The following is a 24,742-nucleotide window of genomic DNA, read 5'->3' on the forward strand; positions in this document are numbered from 1 at the left end:
CATATCCTGGCGAACTCCTTAATCAAATTAGAAAGGTTACTAGGAGTTCTAGAAGCAATAACAGTAGGAATATATTATTTGAAGATTATTCAATTTGTAACCATGTGTGTTGAACAATGGTCAATCACTTTCAAAAATAACATTACGCCCAAGTTAAGTATTATGCCTAAAGTAATATTATAGGACGGCCAGAACGATATGTACGTCATAAAGTTTAATAAGCAAATTTACCATTCTAACATATATAATCATGTGTTCAATAGCTGAACAATTCATGTGTTGTCTTTGTTTCGTATATGTGAACACGCCGTAAACAATATGACATGTTATTACGTCATCATGTCCAATAAGATTGATAAGATTCAATGCGAACTCCTACTGAAAACAAACGACCTCAATCCTCTACTGTTTACGTAAATAGGGTTTTGGGGGTGGAGGTGTAGCAATTGTTAGATCAGATAATAAATACAGAGTATATCTTTTAGTCATAGATGCAATACTTGGGACGATTTGTTTCGGTTTTGGGTAGGTTATCGTACGGTCTAAGCATGCTTGCCTTAATTTGGACAATTTGACTTGAATAACATTTCTTCAGTTACAAAATCAAATGATTTGCAGGGCACATCTGAATATACTGAATATACAATAATTCAGGTGACAGCCGTTCGGAAGTCAGATGTATTTCCTTTTCAGCACCTTTTTGGATCCCCTGGCCATTGTCTGGGCAAAATTGCCCTCTTAGCACAATGCATGGCGTATGCCAGTAGATAAAATAGATGTCAAACCCCGTTTAAGTTTGCTTCATTTTATGGTTATTGTGAATAATTTCTTCCTCAACTCACACATTATATTGGGGCAGTGGTTGTCAACCTTTTTTTTTTTGCTAACGGCACACTTTGGAACATATGAAAAAATAGCGGCAAACCTGGCAAAATATATATGAAAAATATTTGAATTTTGCAAAATAAAAACATGGCATGTCAGACGGAATATAACAGTAGACATAGACTAGCTATTCACAGCTATGAACTTATCAGTAGACACCAGTGAATTCTCAATTGGGATCACCTGGTTTTTCACATTTTCCTAGTGTGCCGTTCAAAATTTCGCGGCACACTTAGGAAGATCTAAGGGCACACCTGTGTGCCGCGGCACACTGGTTGAGAACCACTCTATTGGGGCCCCGATGAATATCACTTTTCAGATTGATCAATCTTGTAAGCATCATCATCCCATGTCAATGAGTCTATAACAATAAGTGTATAAACTTATTGTGTTACTAGACTTCCGTTCAGATTAATTACTGTACATTAAGTCATCGAACAACTTAGGCTACATATTGATTCCCGTGGGCAGTTAATACCATCTTACATTCTATTACAATATTAAAGATACATTATGGGAGATTAGATAAAGAGCTGGTAGTTCTCACTATAATAGTTAAAATCTAGATAATGTAAAGGAAATTTGCTAAAATATTCAGTCAAATTGATCCACTCTGAACTAAGATTTTAGCGATTGAATTTTCGGCCTAGCCTCGATCATCATTACTAAAGTCAGTTCGATAAAAAAACATAGTTTCGATTATCCATTTCATGATAAAATCATGAATGGAAGTCGAACAGCAAATCGGAACCTAATCCAATAAACATAGCAGGCTAGCGATGACATCGAGAGTTGATTATGGTCTGGATAAGTTAATTAATGTCTAATTAATAATTTAGATAACATTTCAGGCCTAAAGAAAGATCCGCAATAGGCAGATTTATCTCTTGCATAATGTATGTTTAAGCGATCATCCTTGTACCAGAATGAAACTTGATATTTGGAGAGCCACGAATCATTGTTGTTGTTTACAGACCACTCACAATGCATAGAAAATTATATAAATCGCTATCCTGGAAGTTGACAATAGTCTGAATTTCATCAATAATGATGCTATAAAGTTCCTTATCGATGTGGCAACATATCGGTTTTTGCGTGGTTTGGTTTTTCACGAGAGGCTAACCAGATCATTTATGGACTATTATTTATATAACTAGTTCATACGCATCTATAGTCATTGTTGAGTGATTTTGGTGGAGGCGGGCAAGAGCAACGGGATATAACCCACTATGTTATTTTACGAACATATGGAGGCAGACCACCATTAATTTCTCCATTGACTTCAATGTTAATTCTGGCCTCTTTGCCCACATCCAACTTTCCCCCAAATTTTCGTTGGGCTGAATGCTTTTCAATACAGACCGAAGAACAAATGGTCATGTCTTTACACTAAGATGAGGTTGACCACCAAAATTTTGAGATACACAAACTTGACGAAGCATACTAAAAACATGTAACTATTCGCCGTACATATCACACCAACCCGATAACACTAGACCAAAAAATCAACAAAAATGGGCATGCAAAAGGGGAGAAAAGAGACAGAGAGAATTGCTATAAATAGACGAACTACAATTTGGGTACCGAGATGGTGAAATTTAATCGTGGTCTGCCTCCATACAAATATTTGTATATTTACTTTGTATGTCGTGGAAGAGATAACAAACTGTTAATCTCTCGGCTTTTTAGAGATTTTGACACCCCATTGTAACATAGTTCTAGTTCTGAGCTACCGTAATTTAAACAACATTTTATCTCACACCACACAGTATAACTATTATGGGGGAAATATAACAAGAAAAATACATGCTTATATTCAATCACTTCATGGACTTAAAGATGCCTCATGTAAGATTTAGACCAGGGATGTCATACTCATTTCGATTCAGGGTCACATGAACTAAAATCTTACAAAAATATCAAGATAAAGACAAACGTCCTTGGACTTTCCCGAATTCTAAAAACAAAGCCAAACGACCTTGACACATGTAATTTTTTTAGACTGGTTTCCGAATTGCTAAGATATAATTTTGAACACTACGTTCTCTTGTAAGTTGTATTTTTTACAACATAGATATCTGACATACAGTACAGAAGTCAGAGTTTTACTGAAACCGGAAAATAAAATTAAATGTTAATTGTTAATTTTTTTAATGGAAGAGGGACACATATCAAGTATGATATTTGTGGACGTGTTTAGTCTTAAAGAAATGTAAATGTTTCAAAGTATCATTGTGTATCTTAATTAATTAGTCCTAATTCAGTGACGTTATACCACATAATACAACTAAAGGTCAGTCTGATATATATTTGAAAATTTAAAAAATAGTTGTAGAATTAAACCAATAAGGCTATAATTAAACTGTAAACTCGGTCGGAATTGAGCGTCATTTTACTTAAAGTTTGTTAACCATTAAAAGTGTGTTTACGTAAAAAACAAAACCAATACCTTATTTAGATGATGCGCATTTTCTGCTTAGGTTAATTTAGAGGAAAAAACCATTTGCTTGGTCTAGACTTTGGAACACAACAACTTTGATTCTAACTGAGTTAGAAGGGTCATCGGTATTGGTCTGATTTATTTCCCATAACAATCTCTAACGAAGTTGCTGCGAAGTAAATGATAATGCATAATGAACGAAATGAAATGAAATGAAATGAAATGGGGTTTAACGTCCTACTGTTCTGCTCCTAACCTGGGCTAATGAAGACGGGCATACGCCATACAGTGTGCTATGAGGGAAATTTTGCCCGGACAGCGGCACTACGGCCTACTCTTATATCGAATTCCAACTGCCACGGGATCTTTTACGTGCACGTCAATGTGTACACGGGACCTCGGTTTTTCGTCCCATCCGAACGACTAGACAGCTTTCCTTGTCAGCCCCTCCGTCCTGCATCATAATGAACGAATATAACTAACAAGCAGTATAAATTTACCAGGCAACATGATAGAATAAAAATTCACAACATTCAGCATCCTCTGCCGACGACAAAAGCTGGATATGTTCTATACGGACGTAAACCAAAACGGCAAAAATTCTATGTAGTCAAAACGACAAAAAATGTGGTCAAAATGTACCTAAATATATATCACTGGATTCTTGTTAAATCACAAATATTTAATCGATCGTTTTGATTTTCCATGTAGTAGTGTATTAAAACCTCTTAACGAATTCTTTAAAAAAAAAAGTTTAACGAATTATTATATTTTTTGAAAAAATAGTATTTGTGTATCTTTAGATTTTTTAATTTTTATTTTTTATTTTTTGTATTTTTTTTTTTTTTTTTTTGTATTTTCAGGTTAATTTTTTTTTTTGTATTATCAGATTAAAAATTCATTTTTTGTATATTTTCAGATTAAAAAAATTACTTTTTGTGTATTTTCAGATTAAAAATTCATTTTGTTTGTGTGTTTTCAGATTAAAAATTCATTTTTTTGTGTATTTTCAGATTAAAAAAAATATTTTTTGTGTATTTTAAGATAAAAAATTCATTTTTTGTGTAGTTTCAGATTAAAAATTCATTTTTTGTTTATTTTCAGATTAAAAATTGTTATTGTCGTGGTGTATTAACTATCTGGTTATTAAACTATCGGAATATTAAGGGTAGAACGTATGATGGTAGTTGTTGTGATGCAGCACCTCTAGGATCAAGCACATGTCCAGATCAATGTGATTATGTTATGAGATGTATTGTTACCGGGCTTGGCAGGTAAGGGATTATTAAATACACGCTCAATATGATCTCGTTGCTCTGTGGGGGGGGGGGGGGGCACGGTGGATCAGTGAGCAAGACGCTGGCTCATTAACCCTGTTCGATACCTACACCTTAACCTGGTCTTGTTAGTGTATAGGACGGAGGGCCTTTCAAGGAACTGTGTCTAGTCCAATCGGAGGGGACGATAACCCTGTGTACATGTCGGCGTACACGTAAAAGAACCTCTTGACCTATGTCACTCCCTGGCTTGATCTGACCTCACACACCACAGTGCAGCCTCGAAGCAGCCCTAGTGTAGTCGTCATCTCCGAACAGACAAACACGCAGACAGACACACGGACTTCACCGGGATGGAATCCATAAACTCCTGGCTTGTGATAATCCAAAATTCTAAAAAAATGGAAGCCAGAATTTGAAAAAGTCAAACCAAGTAAGCCAGATTTTGTGCTTTCACTCATCACGTTTATGGGGTGGACATTGCAAATATTTCATTAGCAACTATTTGATAACAGAGCGTTTGTTGTGAAAATGTGTGTAGCCCATGCGTAAACATAACGCGCAAGCTATAAATTGAAAGAACGCACACAAAAGTGCATAACTCGCTACCACTGAAATCTAAAATGTTAGCATGAATTCGTATTTATATTGTTGTTTTCAAGCACAATACTAATGCAGTACCATGAAAACGACAAGAGAATCATTGTAGAAACAGGGCCTGACAAGGACAACTATCTAGTCGTTCGGATGGGACGAAAAACCGAGGTCCCGTGTACACATTGGCGTGCATGTAAAAGATCTCTTGACAGTTAGAATTAGATAGAAGAGCAGGCCGTAGTGCCGCTATCCGGGCAAAATTTCCCTCATCGCACACTGTATGGCGTATGCATGTCTTCATTAGCCCAGTATAGGAGCAGAACAGTAGGACGTTAAACCCTGTTTCGTTTCATTTCTACTTTTCACCCCTTCAGAACATCGAAAGGTAAACTCACGATAAATTGTAAGGCGACAGCACGCACACCAAGCAAATCTACTGGCCACACCTTGGAAGTATCAGCGAAAAGGTTGACAGGTTATAAATGTGTGGGAGGGTTTATATGGCCTAGTGGTCTAGAGTGTCGCGCTTCGAGCCCTACCTGGCCGGTGATCTCTGGCTTGTGGTTGTGGTTTTGATCCCTGGTGTGAGCGTATGAATATACTACAAATAAGGAGGTAACTTGTTTGCGTTATCAGCTTAAACCCTTCGAATACAAAGTAAAAGCCTCAGAATTTATAATTAATAGTAAGTGCTGGAGAAACGCACTACACACAAAACAGAACCGACAGGACAAACCCGTGGACAAGACAAACTACACTGACATTGTAAGAAATAAACAACAAATATCAATTGAAGCCGTAAGCGTCCACTGCGATGTATAGTACTAGACCTGTAATAATACAGCCCTCACTCAAAATGAAAGAATAAATAATGATTTACAAGGATGACGTATATGCAAACGGTCTTGACGGGGGTTTTCTGCTGAATAGCGATAGTCTGTCAGTTGACGTCATGAGTGAGAACGTCAAAAAAGGTACAAAGCCCAACAACGAGACCATTCTTCAGTACGATATGAAATGAAATGGGGTTTAACGTCCTACTGTTCTGCTCCTAACCTGGGCTAATGAAGACGGGCATACGCCATACAGTGTGCTATGAGGGAAATTTTGCCCGGACAGCGGCACTACGGCCTACTCTTATATCGAATTCCAACTGCCAAGGGATCTTTTACGTGCACGCCAATGTGTACACGGGACCTCGGTTTTTCGTCCCATCCGAACGACTAGACAGCTTTCCTTGTCAGCCCCTCCGTCCTGCATCACTGACAAGGGAGAACCACGCCGGAAAATCTGGATGAACTTTCTCGGCCAATGCAGGGATCGAACACCCGACCTCCAGGCTAGCGAGCCAGCACCTTACCCACTTAGCCACGTGATCCCCCAGGAGAGCTGCACATAAAATAGTATTATATATGTATAAAACAGGGTCGTAGTCAGCTAGCGTGCTGCGGAGGGACAGTGACCTTTTAAAGGGGCGGTGGAGGGGGCGTCCTTCCGCTTAACAATTTTGATAATTGGCCGGCCGCTAACGCGTTTTCCAGCACAGAAAATCGTTCTCTAGCGAACTCTGAACAATGAACATAGTGACAAGTGGGATTGGGTGCCAGGCGCCACGTCCCCAAAATCAATACTCCACTGCTGTGTACTACAAAAAGTAGGTATTGTAGAACTATGGCCACCCCTCCCCCTTGCCCCGGGCTAGCTACGGGTGTGGTATAAAAGTATATCTAGCTATCGTTGTTTGCTTTAGCTATCGTTGTTTGTTTTAGAAAACTGATCTTAGGATTATTTATACTGAGCCGATTGTTTTGGGACTGTAGAATTATAAGTCCATTGAACGGATGTAGTCCATCGATTGATTTGGATTCTATATAATATACAGTTCAACAAACCGTAAAGGGCCAATCCCGATAATATTTTGGAGAATAAAACTGCTTATTTTTGTGTTAAAATAGCTTTTAAAAATCCTCTACCTTAGGGCCGAGCAACTAACTCAGTATATATGATACGTTTTCAAACAACTTAAACCTGTCAGTCTTCATGTGGAAATGGAGATCTGTGTACCAAGGAGTATTATTTGGTGTCTGATATAACCAGACTTTTATTTTATAAAAATAATGTTTAGGTGAAATTTACTTTTCGTTATCAAGTACAGCCCGTGGGTCATTCACAGTATAGACCTGTAAAGGAACGGGAATCGAATCTCAGGTCACCCAACGAAACAATTGACACGAAATCTTGAAAGGGTTACGTGTCCGGATAAGCAGTTTTGACGTTCACGGCCACACGACTCAATATTTTGAGCTGAAATTTTGAGACAAACTAAATACACCACTCCTCTATATTTTGGTGCTTAAAGTTCATACGAACTTGGATTTTTATTTTTGAGGCTCTGTTCAAATCTATTATCCTGTTTATAATAAAAAATCATAATCTTTTAACAATAATCTATTTTATGTTTATAATATAAAACCATAATCTTTTAACTTCAAGATAGTTTTTGTTAAAGTAAATATTGTCACAATAATCTTTTAACTTTTGTATATATTGTCACAATAAACTTTTAACATTAAAATATTTCTTTTTGTAAATATTGCCAAAATAATCTTTTAACTTTAAAATAGGTTGGGTTTTTTTGTGTAAATATAGTTACAATAATATTTTAACTATGTATTATATAAAACAATATCTTTTATTCCCCTGAAAAAAAGATCTAATTTATATATCAATGAAAACAAAAACGCAAATGTTTTGTTTTTTTAATCGGGCGATTTTTATCCTGTATCATGCGGTCTGTCAATGAGTCAACTGGCGTGGTTTCGATTCCTCGGTTGTACGTGACGAGGAGTAGTTTCGCCTGTCCAACCTCGTGGGTTTTCTCCGGTTTCCTCCCACTGCTAAAGACCCCTACGCGCAAGAGAATTACTGGAATAAAATCGTGCACCATGTGTTAGTCCCGAATCACCTAGTATGTGCCGAGTGGACCGTAAACCCCATTTCTCTCTCTCTTGTTTCATACGGGTGGGAGATAGCTTTGCGCAGGGTGACTCCGTGTTGAAACCACAGTGACGTCGCGTAACACCTATGCAACATGTTCGTCAGATAACGCAAAAAAGCGTGGTTCTGCCGTTAACCCTGCTTCGCCGCAAATGGTTTTTGGTCGTCAGTTCCCACAAAAGGCTACCCAAACCTGACGAAAGTATCCTTATGATTCCACATGAAAACTTTGAAAACAAAAAGATACAAAAAAGGTGGCAAATTTCAGCCCAAACTTCACTGCTAAAGTAGCCAAGTCCCTAACTCCATATTTTTCATAATATTCGAAATTAAAAACACGAATTAAAATTCAATATTGATCAATTTCAATCAATATTTATATTCCCATCTTGCCATGAAGCTATAGGATCTTAATATCCAATATTTAAAACATAATTAACATTTCATAATCAGTACACGAGTCGAGTATCTATGGTTTCGGTGCCATTTTGTAATGAACAAATACAAACCTATCCTACAGAACCATGTGGAAGTAATTAGTAAAAACCGATACCGATCCACAAACGACCAAATATTAATTTTAAAAGCGTTTAGAACGCACTAAGCAGGCGTAAACGACTGCGGTGTTCAATTTGAACTAAGCAGGCGTAAACGACTGCGGTGTTCAATTTGAACTAAGCAGGCGTAAACGACTGCGGTGTTCAATTTGAACTGGGGGGATCACGTGGCTAAGTGGGTAAGACGCTAGCTCGCTAGCCTGGAGGTCGGGTGTTCGATCCCTGCATTGGCCGAGAAAGTTCATCCAGATTTTCCGGCGTGGTTCTCCCTTGTCAGTGATGCAGGACGGAGGGGCTGACAAGGAAAGCTGTCTAGTCGTTCGGATGGGACGAAAAACCGAGGTCCCGTGTACACATTGGCGTGCACGTAAAAGATCCCTTGGCAGTTGGAATTCGATATAAGAGTAGGCCGTAGTGCCGCTGCCCGGGAAAAATTTCCCTCATACCACACTGTATGGCGTATGCCCGTCTTCATTAGCCCAGGTTAGGAGCAGAACAGTAGGACGTTAAACTCCATTTCATTTCATTTCATTTCAATTTGAACTGTTCACGTCTCTCTCTCTCTCTCTCTCTCTCTCTCTCTCTCTCTCAGTATACGTTAAACCTCACTTTAATTTTCTAATATATCTACTGACTCTAGTGTTATATATTTTATTTCAGGGCCAATGATCATGTATTTTTATTTCATCGACCTATAAAATATGATAGCAATGATATATCGTTTGAAGATGAATCCAGTCAGATGACACAATTAACAGTTTTATTTGACGAATGGCCAGCTGCGGTAAGTTCTATATTATTGGACATGAATTAACGGAGCCTTAGCTTATTTTTTTAGAAGAGCGTCGCCCCAAAAACAACAAGATGAGTAGCGCATGTCTAAAATTAACGATCCGTGGCTTTAAATGTATATATTAAAATGATGACGTATTATTTTACAGGGTAATGTTAAGATGGATGTGTTTTTCTATGATTATGATGATGATGATCATACGACTGTTCTAGTTGATTGGTTTGAGACACCATTAAGGCGAACTGTTGATAAGGGTGAAAAACAACTAGAAACAGTAAAAGGCAGTCGACAACTTGATAAAACTATGTAAGTATAATTTGAATTTATAACCGGAAGCTGTAGAATGACGTCTAGCTGCGATATCACTTCGGTGGAAGCGGACGTAAAATGAAGCTATTTCACACACCCTGCCCGGGTTAGAAAGGTCTCTACCTGCCTTTGGATTTTATTCGGACAGGAAGATGAATAGTTGCCCTTTGTAGAAAGCTGAAAAGCTGATCAGGTTAGAAATATGTCTATCTGCCCTGGACAGACAGGTTGTTAGCTTCCCTTGATGGAAATGTCTCTAACTGACCTGGATAGAAGTTTTTCAGCTACCTTATCTAGAGGGGCTTCTGGCTGTCCCATATAGAGAGTTCTCTAGCTGCCCTGTGTAGAAAATCTTAGGTACTCTTGATAGAAAGGCATCTAACTTCCCTGGTTAGACACCAGTCTAGCTAACTGCCATAGGTAGCAATGCCTCTAGCTGCCCGGGATAGAAAGGTCTCTAATCGTGATAGAAAGTCTCCAGCTGCCCTGTGTAGAAAGGCTTCTGACTACACTAGATAGAAAGGCATCTAGCTGTCCTGGGTAGACAGGTTTCTGGCTGCCCTTGACATAAAAACATCTGTCTGTCCTGAATATACAGTAGTCTATAGCTGATCTGGATAGAAACGTTTCTGGCTACCCTTGATGGAAATGTCTCTAGCTGCTGCAGTGCGATTTTAGTTGTTCTGGGTAATTTGGAAAATAATAGGATCGGGTTTAACGTCTCGTCCGAACAATACTTTGGTCACTTTTAGACAAACAAACGGTAATGTTTTATTTCCTATGGTCACATGTACAATGAGAGGTAGGAGAATTTCGTCATAACACCCATAACATACCTTGTCAGCCCAATGTCAGACCAGGATTGTAAATCACTTTAAAGCACTTTCCTTATCAGACAGGTTCATTAAAGGGACGACTGTTACTGATCAACATAATCTACCATTCATAATCTGTGATTCTGCAAAACGTTTTAAAATAAATTCAGTCAACGAAGATAGTGTTATTCCAGTAATCCGCCTACAGTTCTTTGATATGTATCCTCTAATTTTATTACAGATTAGAGTTTAGATGGTCTGTACATTGTTTTGGTGCAAACGATTGCCTGAAGCCCCCACCAGAATGGCACAAATGGCCGTGGCAGCCAGAAGAAAGGACAGCCGTGCTTCTAGAATCAAGTAGCGTTCGGACTTTTGATTCCACAAAACATCTCTCAAAAGCTAACAGCTACGATAAGTCTACTACCACCTGGAACCCAAACAACAAACCTTCAACGGTGAAAGTATTCAATAAACAAAATTCTCAAGAGTGGGAGGAAACAAAAGAACATGATTGGGCCGGTAACTCGGTTTGGTTTAACAAGTCACCGTTCCTGCCGTTCCATCCATTTCAGCGCGATCGGGTAGCCGGTGAAACAGAAAGTGACGAGGCACTTTTGGATGCCCAGGAACATGCGAGAATAATCGACGCCGAAGAGAGGGAAGATCTTCCAGCTGTCAAGTCAAATATACTCGACAAACATCCAAGTCCCTCCTTAAAAGAGAAGAAGGATCACAGAAAGCACAGAAGGAAGAAGAAGAAGAAGAAGATTATACAGGAAACATCCGACAAAAAAACACAAATTATCTCAAACTCCATATATCCCAAACCCTATCTTACTGATAAAGGTATAGAAAATACGAAAAATCATTTAAATCAGGATTCTAATGCAATAGAAAACAAGTTAGACAAGGGAGCCCAAGCAATGGTATCCAATGGGCAAGTGAAATCAAACAGAAGCACACAGCGAAAGATGAAAAACGAAATCTCGCATAAGCCATACCATGGATTACATTCAGAGAATCTGAGTCAATCGGCTGCTCGGGATAAATCAGAACGCATAGAGAAATTTATCCAGATTACAGAAATTAAATCAGGTGCCGTCCAAACAGTCAGGAACCCATATTTACAAGAACCCTACAGAACAATCAATGATTACAGAAGAGGGAAGATTCGAGGATTTGACAGAAAAACTAAAATCTTATCATCAAGTAGACCTACCTTCCATACATCCAGCAACACAAAAAAATTATCATCAGTGTCATCAACGAATTCGCCAAAATCCATTCTCCTTCAAGAAAATGTAAAAGTTGTCCAGAATGATTCAAATTCTAAAGTTCCAAAGATAAAACAAACTCTTGTTGGGGACAGTATCCAGAAACCAAACAAGGTTTTGCAAAGCAAAGCGAAATCAGCAAACAATATTTCCACCCAAAATGCAGAAACCCAACCCACAGTTTCTGCATCCGATATTAATTCCCTATCTCAACGCCCACCACTGCAAGAAAGAACAGGAGTAACCGTCAAAATACAAAACGATAAGAGACTAGATCAACACGAAATCATAACAAAAACTGATCTCAAACTTGACACTAAACCATCATCGGATATTATATCCCCATCTCAACTCCCACCACTACAAGAAAGAACAACAGTAACTGTGAAAGAACAAAACGATAAGAAACTAGATAAACACAAAATAATAACAAAAACTGATCTCAAACTTGATACTAAACCATCATCATCAAACACTCGAATTCCACCGGATCTACGGAAGGGAACAACGGACATCAGTCGTTCTAAAACTACAAGTGAGATAGATATTGCAAAGATCACTGGAACTTCATCCAGGAATAAGATGGTAAGTAGCGGAACCAGTAAACAGACACCAAATAAACCAAAACGGGTAACGCGACCTCCTCCACCGACACGAAAATGGGATTACAACTATGATTGGAAGAAGCACTATAAAGATTACGTAATGCCACGGAAACGACTACCTAATGTCAAGTCACACGCCGTAGTTTGGACGGACGCACCACCCGGATTAAAAAAACCGAACCGAAGACAACGAATAGGTATTGCCCAGACTGGTGCTAAAAGATACCCCACAAAAATCTTAAATCAGCTCAAAGAAGAACGAAAGCAACATCCCTCACATTACGGGTACTACAGACAAAAACACAACGAATTTATCACGGAACATAATAAGAAAGTTAAAGAACAAAAGAAAAAGAAGAAGCTGATGGAGCTGGAGAAAAATTCAAAAGGCAAATCAGATTCCAAATTGAAACTTGAAAACCCGAACTCGGCAACCCATGTCTCTAAAACTGAAGTACACTCTACATTTAAAAAGAAACATGCGAGGACCAAAACAACAACGCATGGGGATCAAGAGTCTATCAAAGAAAACAAAAATAAAAAGATATCGCGGGACCAAGAAGGCGTTGCTGACCTTACAACCAGTACTCCTATCCCAGATATAAAATATGATTACAAACACAGTGATACTCCAACGAAGGAGATTTCCCGAAAAAGCACAGACAAGGTCGGAAAACAAGTTGAATCTAAATCACCATATCAAAGACCGACAGTAGATCGAAACATGGCTGTTGAGGAGACTGGTGATATCGACAGCACAAGATCTGACAAAATTGATCCACAAATTAATAAAGGGGGGTTGATTAAATCGGAGTCTCCTTTAAATCCGGTGATAAAACCTTCCCAAATATACGACAGGAGAGTAGTAGTGGATCCGGTTACTCCTCGGCTCAATGTTCCAGTCAACCCCGCAGTTTTGTCCCGTCAAACTAGGTTACCATATCGCGCAAACCTTATTCAGGGTCAAGGCTTTACTGGATGGTCCGATGACTTCAGTACAGCTATTCCACCAGTGAACCCATCTGCAATCGCACCATCGAACGGCAAATCAAGCGGTCCTAAATTGACAGCTGATAAATCTCCAGTATATCTTAGAGATGGAATAGGTAGTTTAAAACCAACTGATCTGCGACCACATCTAGCAAGTAAAGATAGAGTTGTTTATAATCATATGTTGAAGTCAAGCAGCACAGCATATTCCTCTGGACAACCGGATCTGGCTAACCAAAATCAAGACTGGTCGCAATTGGGGATTTCAACCAAGAGGATGTTAAAATTAGACCATTCTCGTTCTACACCAGCGATTAATTCTGGAATTAAAGAAAACGTAGAACCCAACAATAATGACCAAACATCGGTCTCCGGGGCAGTAGTTAGGTTTGACAACCAAAAGTCTGAAAGAGATCCTCCACCTTTTTCAAACACTAATGACCAAACATCGGTCTCCGGGGAAGTTGCTCAGTTAGACAACCAAAAGTCTGAAAGAAGTCCTCCACCTTTTCCAAACACTAATGACCAAACATCGGTCTCCTGGGCAGTAGCTAAGTTAGATAACCAAATGGCTGAAAAAAGTCCCCCACCTTTTCCAAACACTAAAGGCACTGGCGCCTACAGTAAAAACGGAGTCTCTATATTGAACAAGAACGCCTCAGTGATTTTATCGCGCGAACAAATCAAACCCAGAATTGCTGTTTCTGAAATTCAAAATGTAAATAAATCACCGTTTTCTCCAAAACCTCCAAACACTAAAGGCACTGGCGCCTACAGTAAAAACGGAGTCTCTATATTGAACAAGAACGCCTCGGTGATTTTACCACGCGAACAAATCAAACCCAAAATTGCTGTTTCTGAAATTCAGAATGTAAATAAATCACCGTTTTCTCCAAAACCTCCAAACATTAAAGGCACTGGCGCCTACAGTAAAAAGGGGGTCTCTATATTGAACAAGAACGCCTCAGTGATTTTACCTCGGGAACAAATCAAACCTATAATTACTGTTTCTGAAATTCAAAATGTAAATAAATCACCGTTTTCTCCAAAACCTCTAAACACTAAAGGCACTGGCGCCTACAGTAAAAAGGGAGTCTCTATATTGAACAAGAACGCCTCAGTAATTTTACCACGCGAACAAAACAAACCCAGAATTGCTGTTTCTGAAATTCAAAATGTAAATAAATCACCGTTTTCTCCAAAACCCCCAACGTTGTTGAAAAATAAACCCGCGAACAAACATGGTAACGGATACCAATCAGCATTCGCCTCTACAACAGACCGAGACTTAAATGAACTCAACTGGTATACCGACAAGAAAGATGAAAAACATTCTCGCCAAATGGTTTCGAGACAGGATCATTTGAACGTGGCCAAAACGATAAATCCCATGCAAAGCGGCCATATAAAATCCAGTATCATTCCAAGAATTGAAACAGATTCCGTAACGGCGTTGGTCAATAAATCAAATTTATTAAGGAACGATGAGGCGGATACTAACTCTCCGAGAAATCCGAAGATCATATCGCAAGGTATATCCACGACTTCTTCAAGCCTAAATGAAGACTTGTATCAACCTAAAATAAATGATATTTTAGAATCATTAACACCAGGGAAGAAATCGCCATTTAAACCAAAAGGAAGGCGGCCAAAGGGGAGGGGTAACAGACGAAAGAATCGAAAGCAACAAAGAGTCCACGAAAATCTTACTAAAGCAAAACATGTCTCAACCCCAGGACGTGTAACTCTAAAGACGGATTCATGGAAATTAACAATGTTCCCATCAAAATTTTCTTCTAGACAAAGTGTAAGATACACGTCAAATGATATGACAACTCAACCATTTCTATCTCCAGTACCCACACCGACCATCCCTAGAGATATGCATCAGCACGTCATGAACTTGCCGACACCACCACGTGAGGACTTAACGTCTACTGGTGGACCGCAGATTCCAGGAATAATTTCTTCTGGTGAGGAAATAACCGGTTCGGACAAGTTTACTCTAAATCTACCAGAAGTCGCTGTACTCACTCCAGTTTTCAGTAACAGAAAAACTACAACAGCCGTATACCGTTTTAAAACCAAACCCCCTAAACAGAAGACAACTAAATCAAATTTGGCAATTTTTGATTCGACCACATCGAACATTGGCAAAGATTTTAAATCATTACGTACAAAGGGGTTTTCGACTTCCGATCCTGTTCAAGCTATCAGTCCGCCAACCAATCCCAGAAGGTTCACCCCAAACGATGTATGGAAGTCATTTAAAATTCTCAACGATTTGATGGACAAAGCGTCAAAAGTAAATATAGGTAACAAAAACACAGGGCAATCCAGAGATGCCTCGATTTTCAAAAAGAGTCGTAAAAATCCTATCCAGAAATTGAGTCCATTCAATAAATACAAACCAAGTACCCATAAAACCGTTCAACATGAAACAACAACGCCGGGGACGGTACGCCATAGCCCTAAATCAATTTTCACTAAACAATCACCAGATAAGAACAATCATTTTGTGATCCAAAACAATGGTAGTAAACTGGATCAACCTGCCAAGCCCTTCCAAGATAACGATGACACTACTAGCAAAATCATTACTCGCCTTAATAACCTTTCTCAAATAAACGTCACGCCTCAACCAGCTGGTACCTTCTCCATCCCCAGCTCCCAAGCTCCTGTTATATTCTTCCCAACACAGAACGGAAAGACTGTATCCACAGAGGGTCATATGAATATATTTGAGTTCCTGCCTAACGCCATTAAAAATGTATATTTCGGTAGATCTTATTCATCTGCGAACAAATCATCTGCTACGACGGATAAAAGTGTTTCTACACCAAGACTAAAAGTCACTGCATCAAATGAAGTCACCAAAAAATTACGTTCCCCATACATGAAAGTTGATGACACCGGATTAAATAAAACAACGCCAAGCAGGAATCAATTCATTCTTCCAGTAAATAATCATGACAAGACCCAATTGTATCCACAAGCAAATCCAGGATCCCTGGAGAATCAGCTAACATATGACAAAACCTCAAACGGAGAAACTTTGAATTTTAACTACCATGAATCTGAGAAGAACAAAAACGTGGAAAACGTTTTATTCCAAGAAAAAAATGCGTCGGTTGCCAGAACAACTCCTCAACTGAAACCCGATCGCGGACAACCAACCGATACAGTGGTACGACCAACAATTGGGACAAAGCGTTCTTTCAAACATCAACCAGAAACTGATCTTAAAGGTAAAACCCAACACGAGGGGATTTTCGACGGTACCACTCACAGAATACCTATAGTAACGAGTAACAAATTATGGCAGCACCGTATATCTACAAAGAAAAACACACAAGATCCGCTATCAGTTGGAACATGGCACAACAATAAAGATACGCCAAGTTCAAACCACAGACAATACACTTCAAGGGACGATGACAAACGAATTAAGCCAAATTATATCAGCCCGGCAACAGAATCTGCCGCATCAGACGTCTTTCACAAATCCTTGAGATCTACAACTACTCCTCTAACAGTGTCAACCAATCCCAAAGGTTATAAAACATTAGATGACACAAAACACAAAAGTAACTTTCAACCATCTCCAACACGGTTGAGCAGCATGGGTGTTCGAGTTAATACAGAATCCGCCGCATCCGACGTCTTTCACAAATCCCTGAGATCTACAACCATTCCTCTAACAGTGTCAACCAATCCCAAAGGTTTTAAAACATCAGATGACACAAAACACAAAAATAACTTTCAACCATTTCCAACACGGTTGAGCAGCATGGGTGTTCGAGTTAATACAGGCACTCCGTCACCAACAAAATTTAATAGACCGTCATCGTCTCATGCTTCTACAACAACTTCCAAATCCCAAAGTTCATCACGTAAAACTGCAACGAAGAGGGTGCGATTTCATGACTTTAAAACCATACACGGAAATGCTGCTAAAACCACGAACGTCAATGAAATGCAAACTTCTAACAATGCTATAAATGAACAGCGGACGACGTTTAGGCAATTGGATTTGAAAGCAGGGGTTACTACGGGCAAACGTGGGATACATACAACAAAGACGAATTTTGGCTACACGTTACATTCTTCTACTACAAATGGTAACAGACGAAACACTGACCAAACCCGGACAGGTGGGACTAGTAAAGCTAATGTTCTGAACACCACAACAAAACAAATAATACATTCCAAAAATACAAACGGTGGCACAAACAACAAAGCTGAAGTTACGTTATCGTCGCTTACTACTAATTCGACACCTATTAACAAAATAAGCACGACTACAACGAAGGGTGGACTGACCGTGAACCCGAAATCGTTTAATCCAACACCAAAGACGAAAAATGAAACGACAAAACTGAACATAACATCTGATATTTTCAAATGGATCTACGATCTTTCAAAATCTTTCCCAAAAAGATTAAACCACGAACCAGGGACAGGCCAAAAGAACCATACTGATTCTTCGATCAACTTATTGACATCATCTAAGAATATTACCACAACAGTTCGGGGTCCCACTGCCTCTTCCATCAAGCCGCCTTCAACATACATTAGTATTTCTCCATCCGGTCTTTCCCCAAAAGGAGAAACGAAGCGCACAGAAAAGAGTACAGTCTCTGGTATCTATAATGCAACAAACGGAAAAGCTAGAACCGAAATGGTTAGTTTAGACACTCTAGGCAGTTCACTTAAGCCAACTACATCCACAGAACAAAGCCACGCACCTACTAAATCCACTACTTCTAGGGACAACCTGGGTCTTTTCTTCGGGTGGAGTCTTCCTAAAGAAGCATCACCGTCTACAACAACTAAAAATCAAAGCAAAGGTACTTCCGGGACATCATCCCACACTCCTGAAATCAAATCAACAACCAAGGCGTCAAGGGCAGTCACAACAACCAAACAGAACGCTACCAGTCAACCAACACTTTCAACAACTGCTAAGACTCAACCATCGACCACCTTACAACCCAAGAAGCAGAATACGACGAAAACTACGAAACAATCAACAAATCCAACCACAGCAGAATCAACTACAGTGACAACTCCGAAAAAAATATTGTTGACTTTGCCGCCTTGGTTAAAACTGCCTGACCCAAATAAACCAAAAACAACGACACAGAAACCAAAAACGACACAAAAACCAACGACAACGTCAACAATAACAACAACAACAACAACAACAACAACACGAAAAATAACCAAGAAAGTAAACAAGAAAACAACGAAGAAATCCAAGAAGAAAGTCACGAAGAAAACGTCGAAGAAAACTACAGCAGGTACCACAACGTTAAAAACGACCACCACAGATCTTCCTAACACCACCAACAGAAAACCTGCTGCTCCTAAAAGACCGGTGAACATCACAATCAACAATGATCCAGGAGCTAATAATGGTCCCCGTATAATTGTCCCTAATGGAGGATTGTACATCCCACAACCACGTGACTTTAATTCAAGTGACGGTTTCTTAGATTTCGGATTGCCCGGAAGCTCTGAGGCCAGGAATTTACGACTGCAAGTGCGGAAGATGAACCTAAAGACTGTGTTTAGTCGTTATTGGCCAGCTATCCTGGGTCTTACCGTGGGAACTGTCTTCCTGGTAGCAGCAGTTTTAACATCGGTAGCCTGTAGGCAGCAAAGGTAGAATGTTTACTCAAAAGACAATGTTTATGTCCACGAATTTTCCATACGTGATATAACTGTTACCTCTGTCTGCTTTAGTCGTTAACAATAACTGCTTTCCTTTATTTACGCGGTTTCTGGATTCGTCTAATCTTTGTTATAAATCAACAGTATCTCTATGTTAAAATTATATTTCGATTCTGCTTAACAAGTTCTATCACTCATGGAAAATTTGTGGACAGCAACATTGCCCTTTAATATTCGTGTAAAGCAGATGTACCCATTGGCGTATACTATTCAACGCTTCTGCGTAGTCTATGCATTTTTTTAGATCCGACATGCGTATCGCTCCATGACATCCGATTCCATTTTCTCCTGTAATTTACCCCGAGCTGTTATAGCTCAATTTTCCAGAATCCGCCCATTTAATTTTCCTTATTTCACTGCTATATAGTGTTTGTTTATTCACAATAGTTTACAATGTGTGTTGAAATTACCTAAATTTCAATTTTCTTTTCAGATTGTATATACGACGATCGGGGTGGACGGATATGCCGCATCACGTATCGGAGCCACCAGACACCAGTGAATATTCCTCCGCCGCATCTCTGGTCAGCGACGCAACGAGATCATCTATTAGCTTCCCCTAGTATCATTGAATAAATTAAAACATTGTATATTCAGACGTTATTCGTCAAAGACTATCCTAATTAATCCGTCTTTACATTTCAAATCATTATAAAAACTATTTGTAGATAATTTTATTTTATTTAACAGCTTAGGTGAATTTAGATCAAATCCTTCGGCGATTGTTTTTTTTTATAATTGCAGTTGTTTCGAGGCGTATCTCTAAAGAAAAAATAGTTAAAAGGGTCTATTGGTCGAAATAATAAAAAATGTATCATATCTTTCGGTAATTTTCTATAATGGCAGTTTCGAGGATTTATCTCCAAAACGAAAAGTTAAAAGAATCCATAAATTTTAATTTTTAGTCGTGAATAAAAAAGAAAATGGCTTATGAATATTTGAAGTGTGCATATGTCAAGTTTTGGACAATTCACGCTAAGATGTACTAAAATTAGATATTATACATTTAATTAAGAAAACCCAATCGAAATATCAACGGTAGATAATCTCCTGATTTGGATTCAAGAGGATTAAAATGAGGGCCATCAAAAGATTTCTTTCGGAAATCATAGGTGGCGCTGGCTTGTGTTGGCCACATCCTATATATCGTCTGCAATATATCCAGAATGTTAACAAATTTTTAATTTATCATATCTTTGTAAAATACTCAATCCAATTAAAATACAGATCTATATTTCGTTTCGGGTTTTTTTTATACTTTCGATGGCCTCTGCTACATGTAATGTAGTAAAGACAAGTAAAACTAAATTTTGAACTATGAAAAACGAAACGAAATAGGAACTGTGTTTTAATCATACTGATATGACTTTTAAAGGTTCAACTTTCTCATTATTGTAGTTTACGAGGGATTCCTCAGCCACTCAAATGATGACCAGCGACTTTAACTTTTTATATCTGATAAATGATCGAAATTTGAATTTGAACTCTAAATGCTTTAAATTTATAATGAGAACGTTTTATAGGGTTGGGATAGCTTGGTTACTGTGGTGCAGACAGTTCCTAAATGACGCTGACACAGGTTCGAAATTAGTTTTCTTTGTTGGAACGAGAAATGTTATAATACGAGTGAGTTGTTTTGTTCAACTAAAATAGTGTTTGTACATATCGTGTAAATATAGTGTTTATAAATGGTTTATTATTATATTATATTCTAGTCATTTCTGCTTTTGCTTCTGGTGAGGAATGGTGCATGCGCAATGTGGGTTTATAGCCTTTTGTTTAAAAACGTTATCATGAGCACGAAAACTGTATTTGATATTAAGTGTAAACTTTGTTAAAACTTTATAATTTCAAACTCGAACTTTTTAACTTTAAATTTTACAAAATTAAACACAAACTTTCAGTTACACTATGACCAATGTTCTACTTTATTCTACATAACCCGAATATTCGAGATAGGGTTTTTAACTGTTCGTATACCTTAAACATACATTATGCAAGAGCTAAATCTGCCTATCGCAGGTCTTTCTGTAGCCCAGAAATGTTATATAAACTATTAATTAGACATCAATTCACATGACAAGACCACAATCAACTATCGATGCCATCTTATTTGTCCGATTTTTATTAGATTTAAATCCGGTCTGCTGTCCAACGCCCACTGATGATTAACCACAAAAATGGATAATCGAGACTTCCTTTATTATAGTTACAGCGGTAACAATGACAATCGAGGCTAATAAGGTTTTCTGGGTCCCGAGTGAAGTAATTTGACTGAAATTTTCAGTATATCCTCTTATTTTTAACTATTATAGAGCAAACTGCCAACTCTTTATCTGATCTCCCATAATGTATCTTTAAGTGTCTGATCTGAATTTTGCCATTGTTTAAACATACATTATGCAAGAGCTAAATCTGCCTATTGCAGGCCTTTCTTTAGGCCTGAAATGTTAACTCAATTATTAATTAGACATTAATTAATTTATCCAGACCATAATCAACTCTCGATGGCATCGCTAGAATGTGATGTTTATTGGATTAGGTTCCGATTTGCTGTTCGACTTCCATTCATAATTTAATCATGAGATAGATAATCGAGACTATGTTTATTTTTAATCCTACCGACTTTAGTAATGATGATAGAGGCTAGGCGGAAAATTCAATCTCTAAAATCTCGGTTCATAGTGGATCAATTTGACTGAAATTTTCAGAAAATTCCCTTTACAGGATATAGTTTTTAACTATTATAGTGAGAACTGCCAGCTCTTTATCTAATCTCCCATAATGTATCTTTAATAGACTATACCGTAATATTGTTTTTATGTTCCCACTATTTGGGGTTTTTTTTGTATATTATTTTACATCTGAGTTTGATATTTACCTTCTTCATCATTATTTTTTAGTGTTGTCTCAAATAAATAGAGGATATTTGTCGTTTTAAGAGTGAATAACATATTTTATTTCATCGAGAAGCAAGAAAACTCGCATTCGTGAAAATATAAACGTTTTCTTGCTTAGAGATGAAATAAAATATGTTATTCACGACAAAACGACAAATGTTCTATTTATTTTATAATTTTACAATCATTTTAGGTAAAAACAACTCAGTGGAATAACACATTTATTTCACTGATAAAACGCGGTATTCCACTACTGATCATAAAATAAATATCATTAGCTGCCTACACTTTGTTTATGCTTAAAACAAATAAATGTAATTTGTTTGTTTTGGATTATTAAATATTTTTTCTAAAGCATGTGACCATTTATAGAATTATCACAACTGTTTAAATACGTTATCATTTTGTGCTGCCTTCGAAAATAATAATAATTATCTGCCCACACTTTGTTTTTGTTTTAAACCATTAAATGTAACGTAAGTGCTTAAAAAACTTACTGTACTGAAAGTCAAGGGAGAAAATATGTTGATACAAAAACATCGTCAATAGCTCCATAATCTAAAAAAAAGAGTAATAGGGAAATGTCAATAATTGAGAAGCAGTTCAAGAGAACATCGTCATTATCCCCGTTTTCTAAAAAAGTGTAATAAGAAAATATCAATAGTTGTAAAGCAGTTAAAAAAATAAAATTATATCATCAATTCGCATCACGTTGGCGTCATGTTTTTTTAGTATTTATTTGTCTATTTATTGTTAATCATAGTGTTTTGAATAGAATATATTTTACATTAGATTTTTTAATTAAGTTTACTACCATTGAGCATTGTTTTGTTTGACTCTCATTTTTATTTTATTTTTTTTTAAATTAAGAGTAGCCCTGGGTAGGGTTTACAAATTGCCATAGCTGTACCTTAAAACGGTAATATTCATACCAGACTCATATGGCAATGTGCCAAGTGTACATTATTTATACTAGTTGAAATATTATACCCGCGTGGCGTATTTCATTAAAATGCCCGTGCTGGTATTGTAAGTTGTTTAATGGTCTCGTGCAAGACCTTGCGTAATATATAGTTATCGTCCTCGTGCTAACACACTCGTGCAATATCAATATATTTACTTAAAGGGCCAATCCCGATAATATTTTGGAGAATAAAATTGCTTAATTTTGTGTTAAAATCCCTTAAAATCCTCTACCTTAGGGCCGAGCAACTAACTCAGTATATGGGATACGTTTTCAAACAACTTAAAATGTCAATCGCCATCTGGAAATAGAGACCGGTGTCCCAATTTGTATTATACTGTGTCTGGATAAAACCAGACTTTTATTTTATGAAAATAATGTGTAGGTGAAATTTACCTTTCGTTATCAAGTACAGCACATAGGTCAATCACTGTATAGTCCTCTAAATGAACGGGAATCGATTATCAGGTCACCCAACGAAGAAATTGACCCGATATCTTAAAAGGGTTACGTGTCCGGATAAGCAGTTTTGACGTTCACATCCAAACGACTCAATATTTTAAGATAGAATTTTGAGACATGGTAAATACACCACTCCTCTATATTTTAGTGCTTAAATTCCATACTTACTCGGACTTTTATTTTTGAGACTCTGTTCAAATCGGGATAGTCCCTTTAATGTCCCGCCCGCGACCATTAAACTACACATAAACTGTTTATTTTTCTATAATGTTGCTTACTGTAAACTATGGAAACCTGTTCCGACCTTTTTGACAATCTTAACTTCTTACTCCTTCATCCTAGACTTCTTAACTGACAACTTCTTGCTTTCTCGCGTTTGAAAATCCTTGCCTTCTCGACTTCGCGCCAATCGACTTACCGTCTCTTAATTTTCCGCTCCCGACCCCTCGCTGTAAGAAGTCGAGATAACAGCAGTGGTATACTAAAGATGTATTATGTGAGATCTATGGCAGGTTTTTCTTTTGAAATCAAATGTTAGACATTTATTTACATGACAAGCCCATAATCAACTCTCTTGGTCATCGGATGGTCGCAATTTTCAATGGATTGAAACACGATCGCCATTTAATAATTTAAGACTGTATTTATTATCGTACCAGCGGTATTTGACAATCGAGACTATATTACAAGCACTTCGAAGCCTGATAACTTCGGTCACGAACGATATTTTTGTACTATTATAGCAAGCACCACCAGTCGTTAATGTAACTTAAAAACATTTCGAGTAATGCCGATGTTTATTGATTTTTATATCGTTATTTATTATTCTAAGAACAGATACATTCATGACAATAGAAATAAAATCAAAAAGAAAATCATAAATGGTCTACGGATAAAGCATGAAAACCAGTAAAAATTATGCAATGTTCACTGGTTTATTTCAAATGTGGTTCTTGGCAGTTGATATGAAATGCACGTTTTTTTTTGACAATTTGTACAGGTTACAATGCTGACTTGCCTGGGGCTATGTCTACTTTCAGTTTATTTATTATTTATGAATGTAAATAATTGAATGTTGTGTGTAGATTAAGCACATCTCTCATGTAACGACATTATTACTAATAAAGCCTATTGTAAA

The 24,742-nt window shown here is 37.7% G+C and overlaps 1 protein-coding gene across 1 annotated transcript in view; it reads left to right on the plus strand.

Moving 5' to 3' along the window:
* The window catches only part of LOC126818578 (mucin-2), a 46,961-nt gene extending 22,219 nt beyond the window's left edge, over nucleotides 1–24,742 (plus strand). Inside the window, exons 2-6 of the mRNA XM_050546040.2 lie at nucleotides 4,430–4,599; nucleotides 9,414–9,537; nucleotides 9,695–9,852; nucleotides 10,912–19,209; nucleotides 19,712–24,742. Of these exons, the coding sequence (XP_050401997.1) occupies nucleotides 4,430–4,599; nucleotides 9,414–9,537; nucleotides 9,695–9,852; nucleotides 10,912–19,209; nucleotides 19,712–19,841 (8,880 nt within the window). The 3' untranslated portion in view covers nucleotides 19,842–24,742. The remainder of the gene's footprint in view (nucleotides 1–4,429; nucleotides 4,600–9,413; nucleotides 9,538–9,694; nucleotides 9,853–10,911; nucleotides 19,210–19,711) is intronic.

This window comes from Patella vulgata, chromosome 4 (genome assembly GCF_932274485.2).
Source record: "Patella vulgata chromosome 4, xgPatVulg1.2, whole genome shotgun sequence".
Lineage (NCBI taxonomy): Eukaryota > Metazoa > Mollusca > Gastropoda > Patellidae > Patella > Patella vulgata.